The sequence below is a fragment of the Podarcis liolepis genome (assembly GCF_965112155.1).
Source record: "Podarcis liolepis genome assembly, chromosome: 8".
In the NCBI taxonomy this organism is placed as follows: domain Eukaryota; kingdom Metazoa; phylum Chordata; class Lepidosauria; order Squamata; family Lacertidae; genus Podarcis; species Podarcis liolepis.
This window is the reverse complement of record NC_139560.1, coordinates 74,928,136-74,949,612: the sequence shown is the minus strand read 5'-3', so window position 1 is coordinate 74,949,612 and position 21,477 is coordinate 74,928,136. Positions and strand designations below refer to the sequence as shown.

The window sequence follows — 21,477 nt, the reverse complement described above, 5'->3', positions numbered from 1 at the left end:
CCCCCCAAAAGTTCAGCAGCTTTGGCTTCCTAAAAAAAAAGCTCAACAACTCTGACAATGGGTAGATCTACTGTGAGTAGATCGCAGACTCTTGGAAGTTGGATGCCCCTGCCATAAACCATGAGCATCTCTTATTTTGTTTAGGTCTGCCCTTCCTCAAGTTGGGAGAAACAAATCATGAGGCTTGATTTACTTTAATGTACAAACCAGCACTCATGGTTTGTGAAGTGTAGGTGGGTTCCCACGAGGGACGACACAACGATAACAGCAAGAACCTTTATTGAACTAACAGAACTGGACAACAGGTGCAAAGCAACTGCCTATATATACATTTCTGAAGGTCTGGGCCACTCCCACTCCAAACGTGATTGGCTATCTAAACTTCTAAGCTGCGAATCATGACTCAGAGTTTAAGGGCCAATGGCAGAGGCCCAAATCCTGAAATGTTCTGTGATTGGATATCATGTATCGAATCACAGAACAAAGGAGCTCACAATCCTTAGTCCAGACTCAAGCTCAGGCAAACACAGACCACTGAATGCATAACAGTTTGATTCTAACACATCATGTTAAGCCAAGCCTTGTGGTTTGTTACTCCAGGCTTGAAGGTGAGTGGAGTAAAATGGGAGCAATTCATCAACATGCTTTAACCTGCTGTTTCTTCACAGCAAGTCATGGCCAATGGCTTAATGTGAGGTGTAAACAGTGGCTAATGCCTGCTGCAAAAAAAGAACGCATCCTCTAAAAACAAAGTGCTTTTACAGCACAATTATTGATTTTTATCAAATGCAAATTGCATGTTGCATGCAGCATATGCTCCAACTCTTGAATTTGTTTCAGAGGAAATAATCGTTTCCTTTCTTTCTTGGGGCTTTGACCTTCTAAGCTAACTCAGGTACTGCAGCAGCTGCCAGAAGTCTTTAAAATTTCTGCCCAGAGCCCTTGGACCAAAACAGTGAATATCTGAGGAGGCTATCAAAAAGACAATGAGAAGTGGAGCAAGTGAGGAAGGGTAGAAAGAGCACAATGCTAAAGCAACCGTGGCTATATGAATAAAACATGCAAATATACTCATCTGCATGTACTTTCAAAAATGTAATTCAAAATCTATGAGTGATTTGGATATTTTTTTTCTAAAACCAAAAGTGAAAAATATGCAATTTGACAACAATGGGCTGAGTGGAAAATGAAGCTGGAGGGATAGTTTTGCATACTTAAAGCATGTCTCTGCTGCCATCATAGTTTGTATTTTTTATGTTCAAATGATTCATTTGAGCATTCCTTATTTTTCCACCCCAACAGGTATGACTCAGTTTGTTCATCTTATGAATCAGTATTACCAAAAGAAAAGTAAATATAAAGTAAAATAATACAGAGGACAGCACAAAGTTTATAAGTGACACATTTCTCTATCAATGAGAACAAACACCCATCAATACAGTGCCATTTTACTTCATGCCCAAACATGCCCTACAGAATCGTTTTACTGGAACATGTTGTTGAATGTGTTTGCCACATATAATTTCAAAACCATTCATTTTCCCCATCAAAAATAACAGTTCCATTCATTTTTTTGCTGAACAGCAATATTTTAGTGACTAATGGAGCTGTAAGCCTAGTGTAATTTTGAAGATACAATTTCACATTTGAGAGTGAAAAGAAGAATATGGCATTTTAAACAGTGTAAAATGTCAATAATCAAACAGCAGGCAAGTTTCTGGTGTTCAAAGAAAGACTATACTGATCTCAAGGAGAGAGAACTCTCCATCTAAATAAGTCATGAGGACCCTTGATTAATGCTTTAAGTTCCTTCACTATACAATATGGAAATGCACTTCTCAGAAATGTAATTGCAATATTCTAACACTCACAGAAACAACAATTTTCCAAACACAACTGTGACATTTTCAAAAACTCATTTCAAAAAGATCACATACAATAGTTTCCCTTAGACTTCACAGAAAACGGAAACATAGCCCCCAAATTTAAGAGGCAGAGTTGGGCCTAAAGAACCCAAGTTGAGAAGCACAAAGATGATACACTGAAGGTGATATACTTTATTGGACTTTTCATTGCACACAGCATGTATATAGAAAAGTAACCAGTTTTCCGGAGCACGTGAAGAATAAAAGTCACAATAAAATGCAACCAATTTTTGTTCTCTTACTGAGCACCTCTGCTCAGCATATCCTTTCTGTACATTTTTGTTTATTCACTCATTACCTTCAGTGTCCTCATGTGGGTTGTTAAAAAATTGGTTGGGAAGCAATGGATAAGACCACCTTTGTTTGTCATAAAGAAGAAGAAGAAGAAGAAGAAGAAGAAGAAGAAGAAGAAGAAGAAGAAACCAGGAAAGGCCCAGTGGCTCCCAAACTGTCCTTGGGAGTGGCTCTTGGTGCTAGGAAATATTAGCACCATTTATGTTCATTAGCAGTAGCTCTCCAATTACTTGCACAAACAAACAAATAAACAAACACTGAGAAACATCCCCTTTAAATGTTTAACGGTATCAAGCCCATGTGTCTATCAACACAGACCTTGAATCCAGCATTCCACAGGAAGAACATTAAAAAACCAGACTATATCTGTTTTTACATCCGAAAAGTGCAAGACCATTCACATTCAGCACAGATGCTTCGGAAACAACCTTATAGATTTAACTCCAATTTCAGCATACGTGGGACAGAACAAGCAGAACAAGAAACAGATCACACCCTAAACATTATGCTGCAGATCATAGGTAATACTATACAATGCTTTTCCATTACTGTAGATGGCAACAGGTGAACTCTTAGGCCAAGAGAATAAATATTGTCCTTTAGCACCTGTGATATATACTCTATGAGTATATATGCTCTATGAGCGGCAGGAGAATTCTCTGTTCATATAAGGGGCAATCTCCAAGCATACTAGGAATATCTCTCTTTATAGAATGAAAGTGGAAGCCCCTATGGATGTAAGGAGTTGGATGTTAATCACTGTACAGAAAATATATAGGCACAAAAAAGGATACTCTCCAAGAAGGACTCTCCTCCCTGCAAGAGAGGGGAGTGGTTGTGGGCGGGAGCCCGGACTCCGCCCTGGCAGGGGCCTTAGCCCCTGCCCCTCCTTACCTTCTCCTCCAAGCAAACTTCTATGGATAATGCATCAACAACTGAAATATATTCTCCAAATGGATAGAGAATCAACATTTATATTATAACAACACTGCTTAAAATTCAACTAGTTCCAAAGACTTGTTTTCATAAATTCAGTTGACAATAAGCAAGCGATCAAATTCAGAACGTTGCTCAAAAACAATGCTAAAATACGCCACTGTAGACAAACCATGTTTTTTATGAGGCAAATTTTAAACGTAAGAACTTTGTTGTGATGTGAACACTATCTGAGAGGCAAATAGTTAACTGAATAAGAAAAGCCTTCTCTTTCACTCCAGGCTAGAGCCAGAGAAGAGATAGACAATACAGGAGTTCTCCAACAGTATGTCAAGTGGCAGTTAAACGGTCATAGTTGTTCTCTGTTGCTAAGGAGATATCAATGTACCTGTGATGCTTCTCCATTTATGTACATGCAGTATTATCCAAAGGGTCACTTTATGATTGGTCATTTAATGAATATTCCATTCAAACTTATTGGTCCATCAGAAAACAGTTGATTGGCCTGAAGGGAGTACAAGGCCAAGCACAGCACTGTTTGGTGCAGTCCTTGGTGGACCATGAAGAGATTTGAGAAGAGCCTAGAGAGAGAATCTGGAGGTGTTGAGTCAACCTGGAAGCTGAAGTCATAGAAGATCTATGAGATAGATGTTGAAGACTCCAGCAGCATTTTGGGAGGGAGGGGAGAAGTGGAGGCCAATGAGACAGCAGGTGTCAGTTGACAGGAGGAAACAATGAGTTCCTGGCCAGATTCAACACGTCTGATGAAGACATCAGAAATGCCTGGAAGCTGTCTGAGGGAAAGTGAACCTCAAAAAGAGGGAAGAGGTTTTCTAAACAAAGCTGTGGGCAATGGTGGAGGAAGCCACTTGAGTGCGTGGGGTGGTGCACCCAGGGGTGGGCTGCCCATAGGGGCGGGGCACACTGTGGGGCCTCCGGAGTCTGCCTTCCTCCTCCCACTCAGCCGCCCTACAGCTGGGGGGGAGGCAGCGGTCAGACCGTTTGGGCAGTGTGGAGCCTGTACACACCCAAGCCACCGTGTCTATCGCAGGAGAGACGTGGTGGCTCTGGCACGCTGCATGACCCGCAGTGAGTGCCACCTGGCATTGTGTCACCCCCCCAGTGGTGACAGCCAGGGTGGACCGCAGCCACCGCACCCCCTTCCTCCGCCCTTGCCTGTGGGTCATCCGAGGAAAATGCGGGAAGGAGAATTACCTCTGGTTATTCATGCAGGGATAGGAACCAGAGTAAGTACCTAGATATTTTCTTAAAACAGTAGCACCATTAATGACCATGAAAAAGCTACTTAAAGCATTAGCCACACTAACAAATAACAGTAAGTAACAGCCTATAGTGCTATTGTGCTCATGTTGTGCATTGAGACTTTCTGTGGCATTAGTTTGACGACTTTCTTTTTAACTGCTTTCGAATTATCTTCTTAGATTGTTTTTAAGCGGAAGTCTTAAATCTTTTTTTATTGTATCCATTTTGTGTAAGCCACCTTTCTGTAGTTTTTTAGACAGGCAGGGTATATTTATATTAATAGTGATAATAACGTAACAGCACATATTGTTTATGCCTTTTAACTGAATATGGGGAGGAGAGAACCTCCTAAAATATGCCTGTAGATATGTCACTCACAGTGGAACGGGTTTACTAACCTGTTTTAGGGTCAACAGAGAAATATGGCTGTCCCTGAAGAATACTGTACACAACCCGAGCGCTGTTTCCATAGGTGGGGTCATCAGCATCTGTAGCTGTCACCTGAAGGACTGAGGTACCTATGATATCCAAGAAAACACGATTTAGTTGACATATATCAACATTCCAATGAAAATGCAATATCTGCTTTTTAGCAGCGCCCTTTGTAACATTTTCCTCAAGACAACTAAAGGTAAAGGACCCCTGGCAGTTCAGTCGTGAACAACTCCAGGATTGCGGCACTCATCTTGCTTTACAGGCCGAGGGAGCTGGTGTTTGTCCGCAGACAGTTTTTCCAGGTCATGTGGTCAGCATGACTAAACCGCTTCTGGCAAAACCAGAGCAGCACACAGAAACGCCGTTTACCTTCCCACCGGAGTGGTACCTATTTATCTACTTGCACTTTGATGTGCTTTTGAACTGCTAGGTTGGCAGGAGCTGGGACCAAGAAACGGGAGCTCACCCCGTCGCAGGGATTCGAACCACCAACCTTCTGATCGGCAAGCCCTAGGCTCAGTGGTTTAGACCACAGTGCCACCTGCATCCCTAAAGACAACTAGATCCTGCCCAATAACTCTCTTTTGTTTGACTACGGGCTTTCTTGATAACAAAGTGCTCAGGAGCTCAACATAGTGGTTTTCTGCCGAAGATTGATATCACAAACCAGGCATAGGCTTCTCATTGGCATCTATGCTCTGTAGGGCTTTGAAAGTGGTGTCCCTTGGAACTTGGTATTCATGTTATGGGCTGTAACTTTGTACCATGACTAGAAGGATCCCAGCTGATATGGGTGGGTTGTGCTTATTGTAAGATGCATGCATTAATACTGAAACACACACAATTGTTTCCATACAGAAGCTCTAGAAAAGGTACTTTAGAGAAGCTAAAAAACTTGCATACATCCTGCCGCCCACAGTTAGCTCCCTGTAGTTACTCAAAGAAAGGGCGCTTTTCACATACAAATGACACCTGACTCATAAACTGGAAATTAAAGTGAGGCTGTAATCTTAAGAGTGTTTAAATGAAAGTTAATTCCATCAAAATCAAGAGAAGCTACTTCAGAGAAAGTGTATTTAGGATAGATTAGAAACATCTCATTGTCTGGAGAGGTAATTACATTTCATTTATCAGACTTATTAGTCACTTGTTACCCAAATGTCTCCAAGCAACTTACAACATATATATATACTGTATGTATGTCTCTCTGTGTGTTCTCTCTCTCTCTCTCTCTCTCTCTCTCTCTCTCTCTCTCTCACACACACACACACACACACACACACACACACATATGCAATCCTTTCCCCCCTAAAATGTTTAGGGGTACTCTCATTTTGATTCAAGAAAATAATAATAATAATAATAATAATAACCATTCCAGAACTCTGTTCGACTTCCAAAACTTTCGGAAACCAAAGCGTGGCTTCTGATTGGCTGCAGGAAGCTCCTGAAGCCAATCGGAAGCCCCGTCGGACGTTCGGCTTCCAAAAATAGTCCGCAAACCGGAACAGTCACTTCCAAATTTGCGGTGTTCGGGAGCCAAAACGTTTGAGAACTAAACTGTTCAAAAACCAAGGTATGGCTTTACAACCCAACAAGACAACAACATAAACTCATCCCTCTTGTAAAATCATTACAGTTCTAAGCACCTTTTACTTGGGAGCAGTAGGTTGAAGTAAGTGTGGAATCGACACCTGATCCTGCTGTGCTCCCTTGCTGAACATCAGCTTCTCTGCTTTCCTGAACATATTGTCACTGGGCAGTTTCTTAGCCCTTCTAAGGAAGAAGAATTTTGAGCCGCATGGCAGGGATAGTAGGGACTGAACACAACTGGAAAGTTTCCCCTGAAATCCTCTGAAAGATTTCACACATCTCTAATATTTGGTAGCCTTGTGGTACATCTTTTAAAATCAGTTCTTTTCTCCCTGTATGCACAGAGGCTTAAATTATTCAGTGTACAATTAACACTCCAAATTAATCCCCTATGTGCTTTTTAGAAACTGAAGATTGGGTAATATGAACTCCATACTTAATTTTTAGAAAAGAGAGGCCAGAGGCTGAAGGCTCCATCAGAGGGCTCATGACTGTTTTGGAGCTAAACGTGAAATGCAAGCAAACTTTGTCCATGGCAAGGTATGTGTGGATTGACTGGGATTAAAATGAGTATGAGAAGACTCCCTGGAAAAGACCCTGATGTTGGGAAAGATTGAGGGCACAAGGAGAAGGGGATGACAGAGGACAAGATGTTTGGACAGTGTTCTCGAAGCTACGAACATGAGTTTGACCAAATTGCAGGAGGCAATGGAAGACAGGAGTGCCTGGCGTGCTCTGGTCCATGGGGTCACGAAGAGTCAGACACGACTAAACGACTAAACAACAACAACAACAAATCTTCTACACTGCTCTTTACTACTAACTGATATTGGCATGGTGGTATTATTCCTGTGTAAGAGTCTCAGTTTGTACAGAAAGTGGTTAATGGACCCAGAATGGGTGCTTAAGATCCACAATCAGTGGCAGTGTTGCCGGCCACATATATTGTTAATAAAATTACAAATAAATAGTGCATAATGGCTTGAGACACCTCAAGGAGGCAAGAGGAGATTTGGGAAAGCATAATATGAAAAGGGATGGTTGAATACACTCTGTGTGAACAAGAAGATCAGGAGCATTTTGGAGCATCTTGAAGCCCCTCTGGAGATGGAGGTTATACACTTCTTATTACAGGGGAGAGACCAGGAGCTCACCAAGACAGTAGCTAAGTTCCTCTATTTGATTTTTTTGTCGCTGAAGTACGCTACAGGACCCTGCCCTTGCTGGAGACCGACAGAGATGAAATAGATTGCTCGCCTCTTCTTCCCTTTGGTAAATGACTGTACTGTTGAAATGGCGATGAGATTGCACTGGGTTATTTATTCTGAATGTTTGTAAGTGATGCCAATAAAGGTTTGATGATGATGATGATCATGATGATGATGATTTTGGAGCAGCAACCAAGAAAGAAAGAAAGAAAGAAAGAAAGAAAGAAAGAAAGAAAGAAAGAAAGAAAGCTAGTTTTGCACTCAGAAAAGCACTTTCTGGCATCTCTCTCTGAGCTCTACAGAGACAGTGGATATGCTCCTTTCAGGAGTGCTATGCTATCTTTCTCCAGCTATGCTCAATTTATTACATGAACACATTTAATCTCCAGTGATCTCCTTCAGATGAAACCAAACCCCGCAAATGTTCACCTGGTGGAGTGGGGAGCATGTACCAATGTATTTCAAGGTTGATCTGGGGCTTAAAACATAAGACCTGGCAATAATTCACTCTGTTAGCAAAATACATGGTGTGGAAGCTCTGTATATGGGAGGGTAAAGGAGTATTCAATAATAATGGACACGGAGGAGAAAGTCTGTCCTAGTCTCTCCTTCTATCTTGTGCCACATCTAAGTAGCTTCACAGTTACCAGTCTCCTTTCAAGAGGCGGCAAATGGTACATACGACATTCCCCATAGTGCTTATTGTCTCTCTTATTCTAGGAAGGACTAGATACAGCACACAGGGTCTGGTCCTCTTCATGCCTCAATTGGAAGTATGGAGGCCAGCGATAGTTGTGTAGCAGCTTAGGGCACTGTTAGGCACCCAGGATGGTGGAAGCCTTGATACTGTGCTCTCAGCAAAAAAGAACAGTATTCCATGAAACAAATTTAAAATCAGTCCCATGTTTTCCTCCTGCTCTAGTCAATTTCTAGGGTTGCTTGAAAATTAATGCAATTTTCACAAATTCCAAAAAAGAACTGACCTGATCTGTACCTCCTAGACTAATGTGCATGTTGGACTTTTGTCACCCACCAGCTTTTGCAGTTCCCCAAGTAGAGACATCACCTTGCCAACAAAGGTCCATATAGTAAAAGCTATGGTTTTCCCAGTAGCGATGTATGGAAGTGAAAGCTGGACCATAAAGAAGGCTGATCGCCGAAGAATTGATGCTTTTGAATTATGGTGCTGGAGGAGACTCTTGAGAGTCCCATGGACTGCAAGAAGATCAAACCTCTCCCTTCTTAAGGAAATCAGCCCTGAGTGCTCACTGGAAGGACAGATTGTGAAGCTGAGGCTCCAATACTTGGGCCACCTCATGGTAAGAGAAGACTCCCTGGAAAAGACCCTGATGCTGGGAAAGATGGAGGGTACAAGGAGAAGGAGACGACAGAGGACGAGATGGTTGGATAGTGTTCTCGAAGCTACCAGCATGAGTTTGACTAAACTGTGGGAGGCAGTGGAAGACAGAAGTGCCTGGCGTGCTCTGGTCGGTGGGGTCACGAAGAGTCGGACACGACTAAATGACTAAACAACAACAACAATGTTCCAATGTATATTTTGAGAAAGTATATATGTCCACATGCATATTTAAATGCAAAGTGGTGTGCCCATTTCTCTTTTTAACTGCAGATTAATTCAGAAATAGGACGGAACATAATTAAGCGTGAATATATGAAATGTGACGTGGAGCAGAAATAGATTGGTTTGTCCATTCCTACCTACTTATTTCAGATTATGTTGATGTTGAAAACACCCATAGCTTTATGCTAGTTCTTTCTCACCACTGCTTTAGCATTGGAATTTTGCAAGTTATATGCCAATGAGAAGCTGAAAAGGAAAGACTTCAATCTGCGTCTCTGCAGACAAATCTTTAATGTTTAATGAGGCAGTTTAATAAAATAAAAAAAGGCAAATGTCTGCTGAGAATGCAAATTTGTATGCATGACTTGCCATCCTTTTGGTGCACTGTTAAATTCTCAAATGGATCAACGTTGAACAGGCAACACTCCTTTAACACTCTAAGGAGTGAAAAAAGAAAAAAAAGGGGGGGGGAGAGACAGAGCTATATGAAATCTCCAAACATCTGACTACCCACATAAGGCTGTTTTTTTTTCTGCCTCTCTTCCTCTTTCCCTTTAAAGGACTCGTCAACACGATACAACTTTAATTTTGTTTTACGCAGGCAGCGAATATTGTCAACAAAACAATAAATAGTGCATGGAATCAAGTTGCGAGATAATTGCATAAAAGTCATGAGTTTGCATTCCAGAAATCTACAGATTCCCCCTTCATTTTTTTATTTTTTGAGGGGGGCTACTCTGTTCCTTTTAGTTTTGAATGTGTGTGTAATGGAGGGGGGATATAATAAAAAAATAAATAAGTATATTGTGTGTGGATCTTTGCCTATAGTCCCTTTAACTAACTTAAAAGCAAAACATTAAAGAGACTGCAGATTATTTTAAACCATAATGTTTTCTTATTACAGCCCAATAGCCACATTTCCATTTTTGAATCCATTATCTATGAATTATATTAGCAGATTTTCAGGGAGAAAATATGCCTCTTTCATCTGTGCATACATACCTCACTTCAACCACACAGAAAACAAGTTTCAGATACAAAGCTGCACAGAAAAAAGTTTCAGATTCAAGCTGTATGAAATGTGCAAAATCTGACATCAAGCACTTCTACCCAATCGCAGAAGGCACCCATCTGACACCCTCCTCCCCAAAAAACCCTATCAAACTTCCACATTTTAAGAGTCAAACTTCCAAATTTTAGAAGTGAAATAGAACACTGTTCATATGATCTGTTGCAAGGGATCTAAGGTGAACACCAAAGGAAACTTGAGGAGCACTTCTAAGGAACTGACCGCTAAGAAGGAGTTTGTATGTAGTTTGTATGTAGTGATAGTACACCTAATGGAGGCTTCTGCTTAAGGTAATTTTGTTGATTTTAACCTTTTGCTGCCAGCCCGATGTGCATGAGCTATCATATTATTAGGTCTCTTAACTGGATCGCTTCAAGTGAGCATCCTGTTGATGATATTAATATTGGATATTGATAATTGGCCTATTGGTATGTTTTATGCTCATTTAAAACCTTTGATACATTTTAAGTGAATTGTGGGAGGAAAAGAGGAGAGCGCAAAATATGGTCTGAAGCTCAACATCAAAAAAACGAAGATCATGGCCACTGGTCCCATCACCTCCTGGCAAATAGAAGGGGAAGAAATGGAGGCAGTGAGAGATTTTACTTTCTTGGGCTCCATCATCACTGCAGATGGTGACAGCAGTCACAAAATTAAAAGACGCCTGCTCCTTGGGAGAAAGGCGATGGCAAACCTAGACAGCATCTTAAAAAGCAGAGACATCACCTTGCCAACAAAGGTCCGTATAGTTAAAGCCATGGTTTTCCCAGTAGTGATGTATGGAAGTGAGAGCTGATTGCCGAAGAATTGATGCTTTTGAATTATGGTGCTGGAGGAGACTCTTGAGAGTCCCATGGACTGCAAGAACATCAAACCTATCCATTCTGAAGGAAATCAGCCCTGAGTGCTCACTGGAAGGACAGATCGTGAAGTTGAGGCTTCAATACTTTGGCCACCTCATGAGAAGAGAAGACTCCCTGGAAAAGACCCTGATGTTGGGAAAGATGGAGGGCACAAGGAGAAGGGGACGACAGAGGATGAGATGGTTGGACAGTGTTCTCGAAGCTACCAGCATGAGTTTGACCAAACTGCAGGAGGCAGTGGAAGACAGGAGTGCCTGGCATGCTCTGGTCCATGGGGTCACAAAGAGTCGGACACGACTAAATGACTAAACAACAAGAACAAAAGTGAATTGTCCGTTGTTGAATGGCCAATGCTAAATTGCATTGTGTTACGAGTTTTATTATGCATTATTGTAATTGTTCTATTGCATTTAAATCATTTCCCCCCTATGAACTGGTTTAAGCACATTCAATTCAAATTTAGGCTTAAACTCTCACATCATCACAAAATAGAGCAATGATGGGAAAGACAGATATATTAAAACAAATGCTGTAAAAAAAAAGAACAGCATTAAGCACAAATCAATAAAAATCTTAATTTAAATCTGCTAGTCAGCCTTTCAAATTTCATTATTACCACACCCAGCCTCACAGAGTTTCAAATCTTTTATAGGTAGCTATTCACCATAATACAACATACAAAATAAAATAAACATCACAAATATAATCAAGCTTTTTCAGCACTATATTTTACAAGTGCCTTGTTGAACTTGGCTCCAGGTTAGTGTCTTTAAACTATTACAGTATATAAACAAGCTAACAAATATGAGGACACTTACACTTCAGAAATGCACTTTCACAGCTCTAATGCAAATGATTTTTAAGAGATGTACATGGAGGTAGCGAAGGGACGCGGGTGGCGCTGTGGGTTAAACCACAGAGCCTAGGACTTGCTGATCAGAAGGCCAGCGGTTCGAATCCCCGCAACAGGGTGAGCTCCCGTTGCTCGGTCCCTGCTCCTGCCAACCTAGCAGTTCGAAAGCACGTCAAAGTGCAAGCAGATAAAAAGGTACTGCTCCGGCGGGAAGGTAAACGGCGTTTCCGTGTGCTGCTCTGGTTCGCCAGAAGCAGCTTAGTCATGCTGGCCACATGACTCAGAAGCTGTCAATAAAGCCAATAAAGTGAGATGAGCGCCACAACCCTAGAGTCGGTCACGACTGGACCTAATGGTCAGGGGTCCCCTTTACCATTTACCTTACATGGAGCTAGCACTGGGCCAGAAGTGTTTTGTTTTGTTTTTGGTAGTTTCTGGTGGCCTTCGTCAGCAACCAATTCCATCAGGACCACTTTGAGAAGGAACTGGGAAGAACTGGACTAATTCCCATTCCCCCGACTGTCCTGCCACCAAGTCCAATTGTTACACACATCATTCATCTGCAAGCTTCTTTGTTTATTGGTTGTCACAAAGTCCATTCCTCTATGAGGCTGAATTTAGTCTGGGACCTCCAGTTGCTAGCTCCTACTCTAGCCCCAAGCACAACACTGTACTGGCAAAACAACACAGTTGTTGAGAGCTTGTTTTGAAATATTAATTTTAATCTGGACTCTGCTAGGCCTACATCACACCAAGAAGCTATGATATGTTTTATGCACATAACAGAGTTGCCGTGATGGATTGAAATAGACACTATGCTATGTTTGTGTCTTTCCTGTGGAAGTTGCTTGAACCCGAGTGCTTTCCATAGAAGCTCACAGAGAAGACCTTGGCAATCTGATTAGGATGGTAGAGAAGCAGCCATGTGATCTAAACAAAGTGGGAGCATGAAATGTTTTGGCAAACTGAGGCTGGAAGTGTGTCAACCATCCCTGTGTGTAAAACCATGTCTACAACAACGTCCGCATCTTTCATTTTCTCCCCTCATGGGTGGATTATTGTAATTCACAGTCCGTGTTTATGTGGGTCCACCAATATAATATGAAAATTGATGGGGAAAATTAATGGAAATGTCCAACCCCCCCCCCAATTGCTGATTTATAGAAATGGCTGGTTCTTCTTCCTAGGTAGGTAGTTGGGCTTTTCCTTTCCTACTGCTATCTGCCTCGTTTTGTTCATTTTGCATATATTAAGGAGTACTACAGGATCTCGTCTGCTGCTCTACATTTGGTAACTGTGAATTTTTATTGCTCTAATTTGCTAGGAACTCATTTCACAACTAGATGGGCTGGAGGGAGATAAGAGTTATGTGACTGCTTTGTCAATGAACGACATTTGTTTAGCCACATGCAAATCCTATTATTATTATTATTATTATTATTATTATTATTATTAATACCCTACCCATCTGGTTGGGTTTCCCCAGCCAACCTGGGTGGCTCCCAAGCCAATTACTAATCATTTAAACATATTATACCTGACTTTGTATTAATTCTGATCTAGTCAATTCTCTATTTTCTATTTTCGGTGTAGATTCTTCATCATTCATAATCCCATTTTGTATCTTTTCAGTTTTTCATTTCCATCAAGCTTTGTATTTCAATAAACCAAGTAATTTGTTGCAGTTACATTCAGGAGTCTGTGGTTTTTGCTCAATGTGTGTAAGTTTTACTCCTTGGTCCATTGGGTTGCTACTAAGCAGGATCAAACCTTGAGTGGGATCCCATGAGTGTTAGTGCATTGTCCAGGATTCTGCAGTGTGTGTGCTGATACTGATTAAACCACCAGAATAACAATGGGGGAGATTATATGTGTGACTTCATCATTTGTGGACTTGGACAGGTTCAATGAGACTGTCAAGACCCATAGCTTGACAGCTGCTCGGCTTGCTTTACATGACTCACAGACAGCACCAGAGGCCTCTGGGGGATATGAATCACCTCTTAGGGCATATCCACCCTGCCCCAAACCAGGAACGAGGTCCTCCATCTTTATTCAGAGTGAATGAGATCTCAGATTCGGGACGTCTAGTCCTAAACTTCTTATTCCAAGAAGAATAAGAAGAGTTTGGATTTGATATCCCGCTTTATCACTACCCTAGGGAGTCTCAAAGTGGCTAACAATCTCCTTTCCCTTCCTCCCCCACAACAAACACTCTGTGAAGTGAGTGGGGCTGAGAGACTTCAGAGAAGTGTGACTGGCCCAAGGTCACCCAGCAGCTACATGTGGAGGAGCGGAGACGTGAACCTGGTTCCCCAGATTACGAGTCTATTGCTCTTAACCACTACACCACACTGGCTCCAAATAAGAATTTGTCTTCAACAGGCTCTTCTGCCCGATCCTTCTCAGCTCTGCCTGCTTCCACTGCAAGAGCAGAAGTCTTGGCTTACAACATGACATTTTTAATGGTGATTAACAATAGGTAGGGCTGTTAAAAGGTCTGTACCCAGACCATCTAAAAACTCTACATCTGAAAAAATATAATGTACTTTGGGCAATTTTAGTAAATTTGTATGGCTTCCAGCTCAGTACATTCTGCAATTGTATGCAGTCACTTGGCATTTTCTATTCTACTTTTGCAAAATTACATGGGCGAGGCAAAGAGCTATTATGCAGGGCATTGAAATAACACCTCCACTGGACATCTCATTCATTGGAGGCATTTCCCATATACATGCAAACATACTTGGCATAACTATTAAGCACTAGAAAATTGCTGTTTTTAAAAAATAAAATAAAAGTTGAGGTAGCTGATTTTAGGGAACCATGCAGTATCACAGAATACCTACAAACAGTCCTGATAATAAGTGTAAACCCACTGAATGCAAAATAAACTCCTATACTTTTAACGGTGCTTGCAGGGCTGCCTCTAGAAAGTTTAAATGAATACAATACCCAGAAACTTGATGGGTTGTGCCAAAACTCCTGTCAAGGCTTTCAACAATCCACTAGGAAAACACACGCTTTAATATTTACCACAAAGCATTTTTGCTATGTGCAACAGTGAATATTTTAACATTAAACTGAAGAAGAAGAAGAAATGCAAATTAGAATTGCCATCAGGAGAAGCAGTATGTATTTGAGTGCAATTCTTTTCCATTTGGATTAATGGGGATTTGGGGAGCATTTTAACGGTTCACACTTTAAAACACCACTGAGAGGGTGCTATATTTTTAAACACTGGAATGAAAGCCTTTACTTTGCTGTTTTAATTGTGCCAATTATGCTATTGTAAATTGACAAAGTAGCCCATTCGCTGAATGGCACTGACAGCAAGCCCCACCTATACTATACTATACTATACTATACTATACTATACTATACTATACTATACTATACTAATTGGCAATGGCTCTCCAAACTGTCAGGCACAAATTGTATCCAACCAAGTCAGATGGGTGGGGTACAATTAATAAAATTATTTATGCATTTATGTATTATTATTATTATTATTAGCATGGACTGAATCTAGGACCTCTTTCATGCAAACAATGGGATCTACCACTGACCTATGGTAAAGGAGCAGGTAGGCAACCAGACTAGATTTACATTCAATCTGATCTAATAAGATGCTTCTTATATTTTTATACCCTATTGTCCAAGAATGGGCACACTCTCCTCTGAATTCCCAGCCTGTAGATTTAGATGCAACCTGCCAGGATCCATAGTCCATAGGGATTGAGCAGGTTAGGAATGAATGAAGTCAAGTTCTTAATCTCATTTGACATAAGACAGCCAACGTTTTTAACGTTAACTTTTGACTGATTTATCAAGGCTGCGTAAATCCGGCGAAGTATCCCTGAAAGGATTGCATCCAACTTTCTGATCCATATATTCTTTCTGAAAAGGAAGGAAACTTCAAAAAGTGGTGCTTTTGGAGTCCGAAAAAGGAAAAGAACAAGTGGCTCGCACCTCCTGCTGATAAGAAGGGAAAGAAGTGGTTGGACGAAAAGGCTCTTGATTTTGAGAATGACATTGATGTGCTCTTTAACAATCTCCTTACTAAGCAGATAATGACGGGCTGAAAAGGCAGAAGGGAATCATGAGTGAAATTAAAAGTGAGGAACTTATTAATAGAGAAGGATGGGTCTTTAATATAACACACATCCCCCGCAAAACTAGCATTCTTTCCCCCTACAGCTTTTAATAATGGATTTCTTTGGAAGCAGAGATTTTCAGAAGTCCTGAATGGCACACAGATTTCTAGAATGGATCACCTCCCCAGGAATTGAGGCAAAGAATTAGCTTCAAAGTCAGCCAGACAGTTGAACAATGAGAAATTGCGGGGAATGGGTGTAATGAGAAGAAAATAACTTGAGCAAATTATAATTGTGGAAGCTGCACGTTTTTGTCATTGGAGTCCAAGCCCAGCCTGTATAACCTGTGCACCTTCCTCTAAACCTAGGAATAACATTTTCCACATGTATTCTGCCCTGATGAGCACTTGATAATTCTCTCTCCCTTTTGCAGTCCTACATAAAAGCAACATGATTTTTTTTCTTAAGTTCCTGGTGAGCAGCCATGCCTGATGTCCAGGCCTGAGGCATTACACTGGTCGTCTCAAAATGCTGCAGGCTTCCCTCTAAATTCTTTATCGATTTTGCCAGAGGAGCAACCTCCAAACGAACTTTACATGTCACTTTTAGCACAGTCGAGCAAAAATCCCAACAGGATTTCTTTGGAGAGTTCTCCCAAGCAACAGTCAGGTGACGTAACTTGCCCAGGACCTGCTTCTATGAATGGGAAGCTGCGCTACAGCTGCAGGATAATGTTACCTTCTAGTAGACACCACACTGAATATGGGCCATATGAACTGTATCTTAAAAAGGCTTAGTGCATCCAAGATGTGTCAGGAGGTCCTACACACAAGTAGGAATCTGACAGACACACATACCTGACTGGAATGTTCTCTCCCTCCTGGTCAGCCATTCAAGAGACTCAAAAGCCTTCTCCAGCCCAAACATCACAGTGACTAATGCCTCAGAGACATCTGCACACTTCAGGAACAGCAGAGTATGGGCAGTCAGTGTAACAGACTCAGTAGCGCAGCATTTTGGCTAAACTACTTTATTTACATATAATACACTCAGAGCATTCTAACTCAGCTCCTTCCTCTTCAGCATCAGACAGCAAAGAGAAAGGACAAAGGACAAAATCCTACACCACGGAAACACAGTAATAAAAACATCCTGTCTTTGTTACTTCCCACAATGTGGAGTGAAAACGTACACCGTCATGTGATAAAAACAATCCCGTGACTGCAAGCATGGGAAAAGAATCCTAACAGGATGATGCTATTGGTGCAGGCCAGAGAGCCTTCTGGAGAGCTGTTTAAACAATCCCACCCTCCTCGGTGTTACTCATGTTGCCGTAGCTGCAGCAAAATACTTTTTGCACAGGGTGCTGTGTCTACAAAAACAAAACACGATAGTTCAATAACTGTTCAGCCTCTGAGATTTGGTGTGATATAAGTGAAGAACAAATCGGATTATGCCTTCGAGGTAGTGGCTCAGCAGATACTGAAGTCCCTTCTCCAAAAACTCTGACAAACCTATTCTTTATTGGAAAGGATCCCCCCCCCCCATAAGGCTTTATATTACTGATTATCTGCAGGCTCTTATGCTTTGTATATGTGGATGTTTAGCTGAGATTCCTGCATTGCAGGGGGTTGGGATAGATGGGCTTTAGGGTCCCTTTCAACTCTACAATTCTATGTTCATAATTGTCTGATGTTGTTTTGTGATTTATTTACTTTTTAGTTTGCAGTTTTGTTATGCCAACTGACTTGGGGGAATCAAGGTTGGTCTATAAATGACTAAAACCAGCAAAAATAAATAAATGACAGCAACAGAAGGAGTGACAGAAAGGACAACCATGGCTTCAAGTTGCAATAAAGGAGATTCTGACTAAACACCAGGAAGAATTTTCTGACACTAAGAGGTGTTCAACAGTTGAACAGTCTTCTTTGGGAGGTTAACAACTCTCCTTCCTTGAAGGTTTTTAAGCAGAGGGCTAGATGACCCCCCGACTCTACAATTCTATGATTATATGGCATTCTGAACATTCAAATTGTTCTCTGTGAGATTCTCTGTACAAGCACACATTCGAAACAATACCAGATGCAAAAAGATACATTCTAGGAAGCAACATGAATGCTTACACTGGTTCAGATGCTACAATAGGAAGCTGTTGCCACAAAGGCCCTGGTTTGGTTCTTCTGTGCTGTTATAGCAACTGTGTCAACATATACGGTTCCAGATAGAGATAAATTAGAAATATATATTGAAAGGAAATGTGCTTTCTTTTAAATGATAATTACTGTACCTTTTATTTTGCACATAGTACATACTTATAATATAAAGCTTTTTCTATATTGGTAATTTCCTAAAAGATTAGTATCCATGCATGAACAATAATATAAATGACTATACAAGTGGTCTTTTGCATAATAAAATTTGTGGATGTTAATCTTGTCCTGGGAAAGGGTCATTAGAAGAACACAAATATTATTGCAAGACTTTCAGGTAAAGGGGGAGAAAATCATATTGGCTTGTATATAATAAGTATGTTTATAATATCCTGCTCTTTTAATGAGAGGGGCACAATATAGGCAAAATTAGGCACTTGTATAGGGACGTGGGTGGTGCTGTGGTCTAAACCCCAGAGCCTAGGGCTTGCCGATCAGGAGGTCAGCAGTTCGAATCCCCGCGATGGGGTGAGTTCCCGCTGTTCGGTCCCAGCTCCTGCCCACCTAGCAGTTCGAAAGCATGCCAGTGCAAGTAGATAAATAGGTACCTGGCGGGAAGGTAAACGGTGTTTCCGTGCGCTGCTCTGGTTTCACCAGAAGCAGCTTAGTCATGCTGGCCACATGACCTGGAAAAACTTTCTGTGCACAAATGCCAGCTCCCTTGGCCAATAGAGCGAGATGGGTGCGCAACCCCAGAGTCGTCCGTGACTGGACCTAATGGCCAGGGGTACCTTTACCTTTACCTAGGCACTTGTATATCTCTCCAATTTCAATTTCTTTGATCTGCTTTTTTGACAGGCCATATTTTGACAGGGTATGGGCTGAAGACACATCTGGCCAACACCTTGAGTGAAGCTAAGCAGGTAATGCTTTGGTCACTGCTTGGATAGGTGACTGCCTGTAAACCCCATGTCTTGGGTTCCATGATGGAAGAAAGAAAGGTGAGCTCCAGATGTAAGAACATACATAAATAATAAATATATGTGGCAACATATATCCTGAGTTTTGATGATGTACCTACTCTTGGTAAGAAAGAAAGATAAGAGGACACTCAGTCTAGAGACTCAAAGTGCCTTCAGAATTATTTTATTCCCAGAAAGCAGTTCGGTTAATTCCAGGAACTCACCAAAAAATAAATAAATACTGAGTTCTCTTATACCATTCCCAGAAAACCTACTTATAAAAGAATTGCTTTGAGGAATCATCTCTCTTTAAGGTAGGCACAGATATTTTGAAGGCAGGGGGTTTAATTATTCATTCGAAACATAAAGCAAATGACTCCCATCACTATTTATTAACAGCTCCATCTGAGAGACAAGTAACAGCTCTGCCATGGAGGAAGACAGAAGAAAATCAATTAGACTAATGAGATAGGCAGCAAAGGGCCGAAAAATGAAGTCCAACAGGAAATTGTAAGTAAAGAACATTATTAAAAGTGACCCAAGTCTCAGCCTATTGGTGGCACTTTGTATTCCTCTGTTTCAGTCCTAAACTTAAGACTCCATATGATATTTGGAAGATTTAACATTTTTGATTATAGTAGAATGGCCCCTCACCCATCAAACACAGTTTCTAATCTTTATGCTCCTTATGCTTTTGTATGTAGGAAGAGATGCTGGAGGAATCCTAGGCATCCATATATGAGACAAACTTGCCTGATCTACATCTCCTGGATTAATTCACAGCTCAGACAAGTTCCTGCTCAGCATCCACACTCCCCGGTAAAGTTCTGCTAAATGGTCTGAGCAAATTACATTTTGTATCTTTGGTGTTTTTAAAACAGCAATAGCCGATTGGAGCTCTTAGGAAGTAGGCTGAAAAGTGGGCCATAAATGACACCCAAAATAACGTTGCGACGAAATTGTGTCCAAAATAGAGAATATTTGAAACACTTGAAAATACTCCATCTTTATGCTGTGTTATTTTCAAGGCTGTTACAATATAGAAATGTTGCGCTTCAAGCCACTCCCAGGAGACTAAAGACACAAGGACACAGAATCTAGGTTAATGTTAGTGGGGAAAATTTAAGCCACAACTTTATTGGTTAGAGAATGTGAGCGGTATTGGCTTAGGCATTGGCACCAACAGACTACATCTGACTCCTGCCCACCTTGCAGGATGTCTGGAAGGGTAAACCACCAGCAGGGGGAGCCCTGCCGATTCAGATCGACTCAACCCCCCCCCCCGGGTTTCCCGCTGGGGTCATGGCATGGCCCTAGCCCCTCCCCAGGCTTTGGACAAAATCCACACCCCCAGATTCCTTTAATGGAATACCCTTACGCATGGAGGGGCAGGTGATGGCCGCACCTCCTGAAATAGGAGCTTCTAGAGTCAGGCCACAGTTTAAATTGGCCCCTAGCCACACCTCCACAGCACTCTGAATGTCCTCCTGTTGAATGGCGTAGCCGGGCCACCTTCAGCATGACGCGGGACGCTACCCCACACCATGCTGAGGCAGGGGTGGGATGTGGTGGCCCAACAGCAACCGGTCCCACTTGGAAGCGGAACCGATTTTTTGTACCCCTTTCATGTTCCTTTTGGACTTACTTATCAGACTTCATTGTGTTTATATGTGTGTCATTTTGTATTTGTGTTGTAAACAATCCTGTGATCTTTGAATGAAGGGTGGTATATAAATTTAATTAAGAATAAGGATAAAGAATAAGAATATATGGTAGAAAATGGCTGCCACTATAGACCAGTGGAAATGGTCTGAAACATTTTTTTTTGGGGGGGTGACATTCATAAGGGGAACAGAATGGAAATAGACCAGTCCACCCAGCTCTATATGTAAGCCACTAGAAGTTTTCAAATCTTGCACCCAGTTCTGTGAGCCTTATTCACAGGGTCACCATGGCAGCCTGTCAAAATAGAGTGCAACTACATGGAAGTGAGAGCTAGACCATAAAGAAGGCCGATCGCTGAAGAATTGATGCTTTTGAATAATGGTGCTGGAGGAAACTCTTGAGAGTACCATGGACTGCAAGAAGATCAAACCGATCTATTCTTAAGGAAATCGGCCCTGAGTGCTCACTGGAAGGACAGATCATGAAGCTGAGGCTCCAATACTTTGGCCACCTCATGAGAAGAGAAGACTCCCTGGAAAAGACCCTGATGTTGAGAAAGATGGAGGGCACAAGGAGAAGGGG

General features: G+C 41.5%; 1 protein-coding gene across 3 annotated transcripts in view; it reads right to left on the bottom strand.

Moving 5' to 3' along the window:
• The window catches only part of CDH18 (cadherin 18), a 632,508-nt gene that overhangs the window by 120,454 nt on the left and 490,577 nt on the right, over nucleotides 1–21,477 (bottom strand). For all 3 annotated transcript variants that reach the window (XM_083519276.1, XM_083519278.1, XM_083519277.1), the window contains one exon: nucleotides 4,817–4,936. In XM_083519276.1, the coding sequence (XP_083375402.1) occupies nucleotides 4,817–4,936 (120 nt within the window). The remainder of the gene's footprint in view (nucleotides 1–4,816; nucleotides 4,937–21,477) is intronic.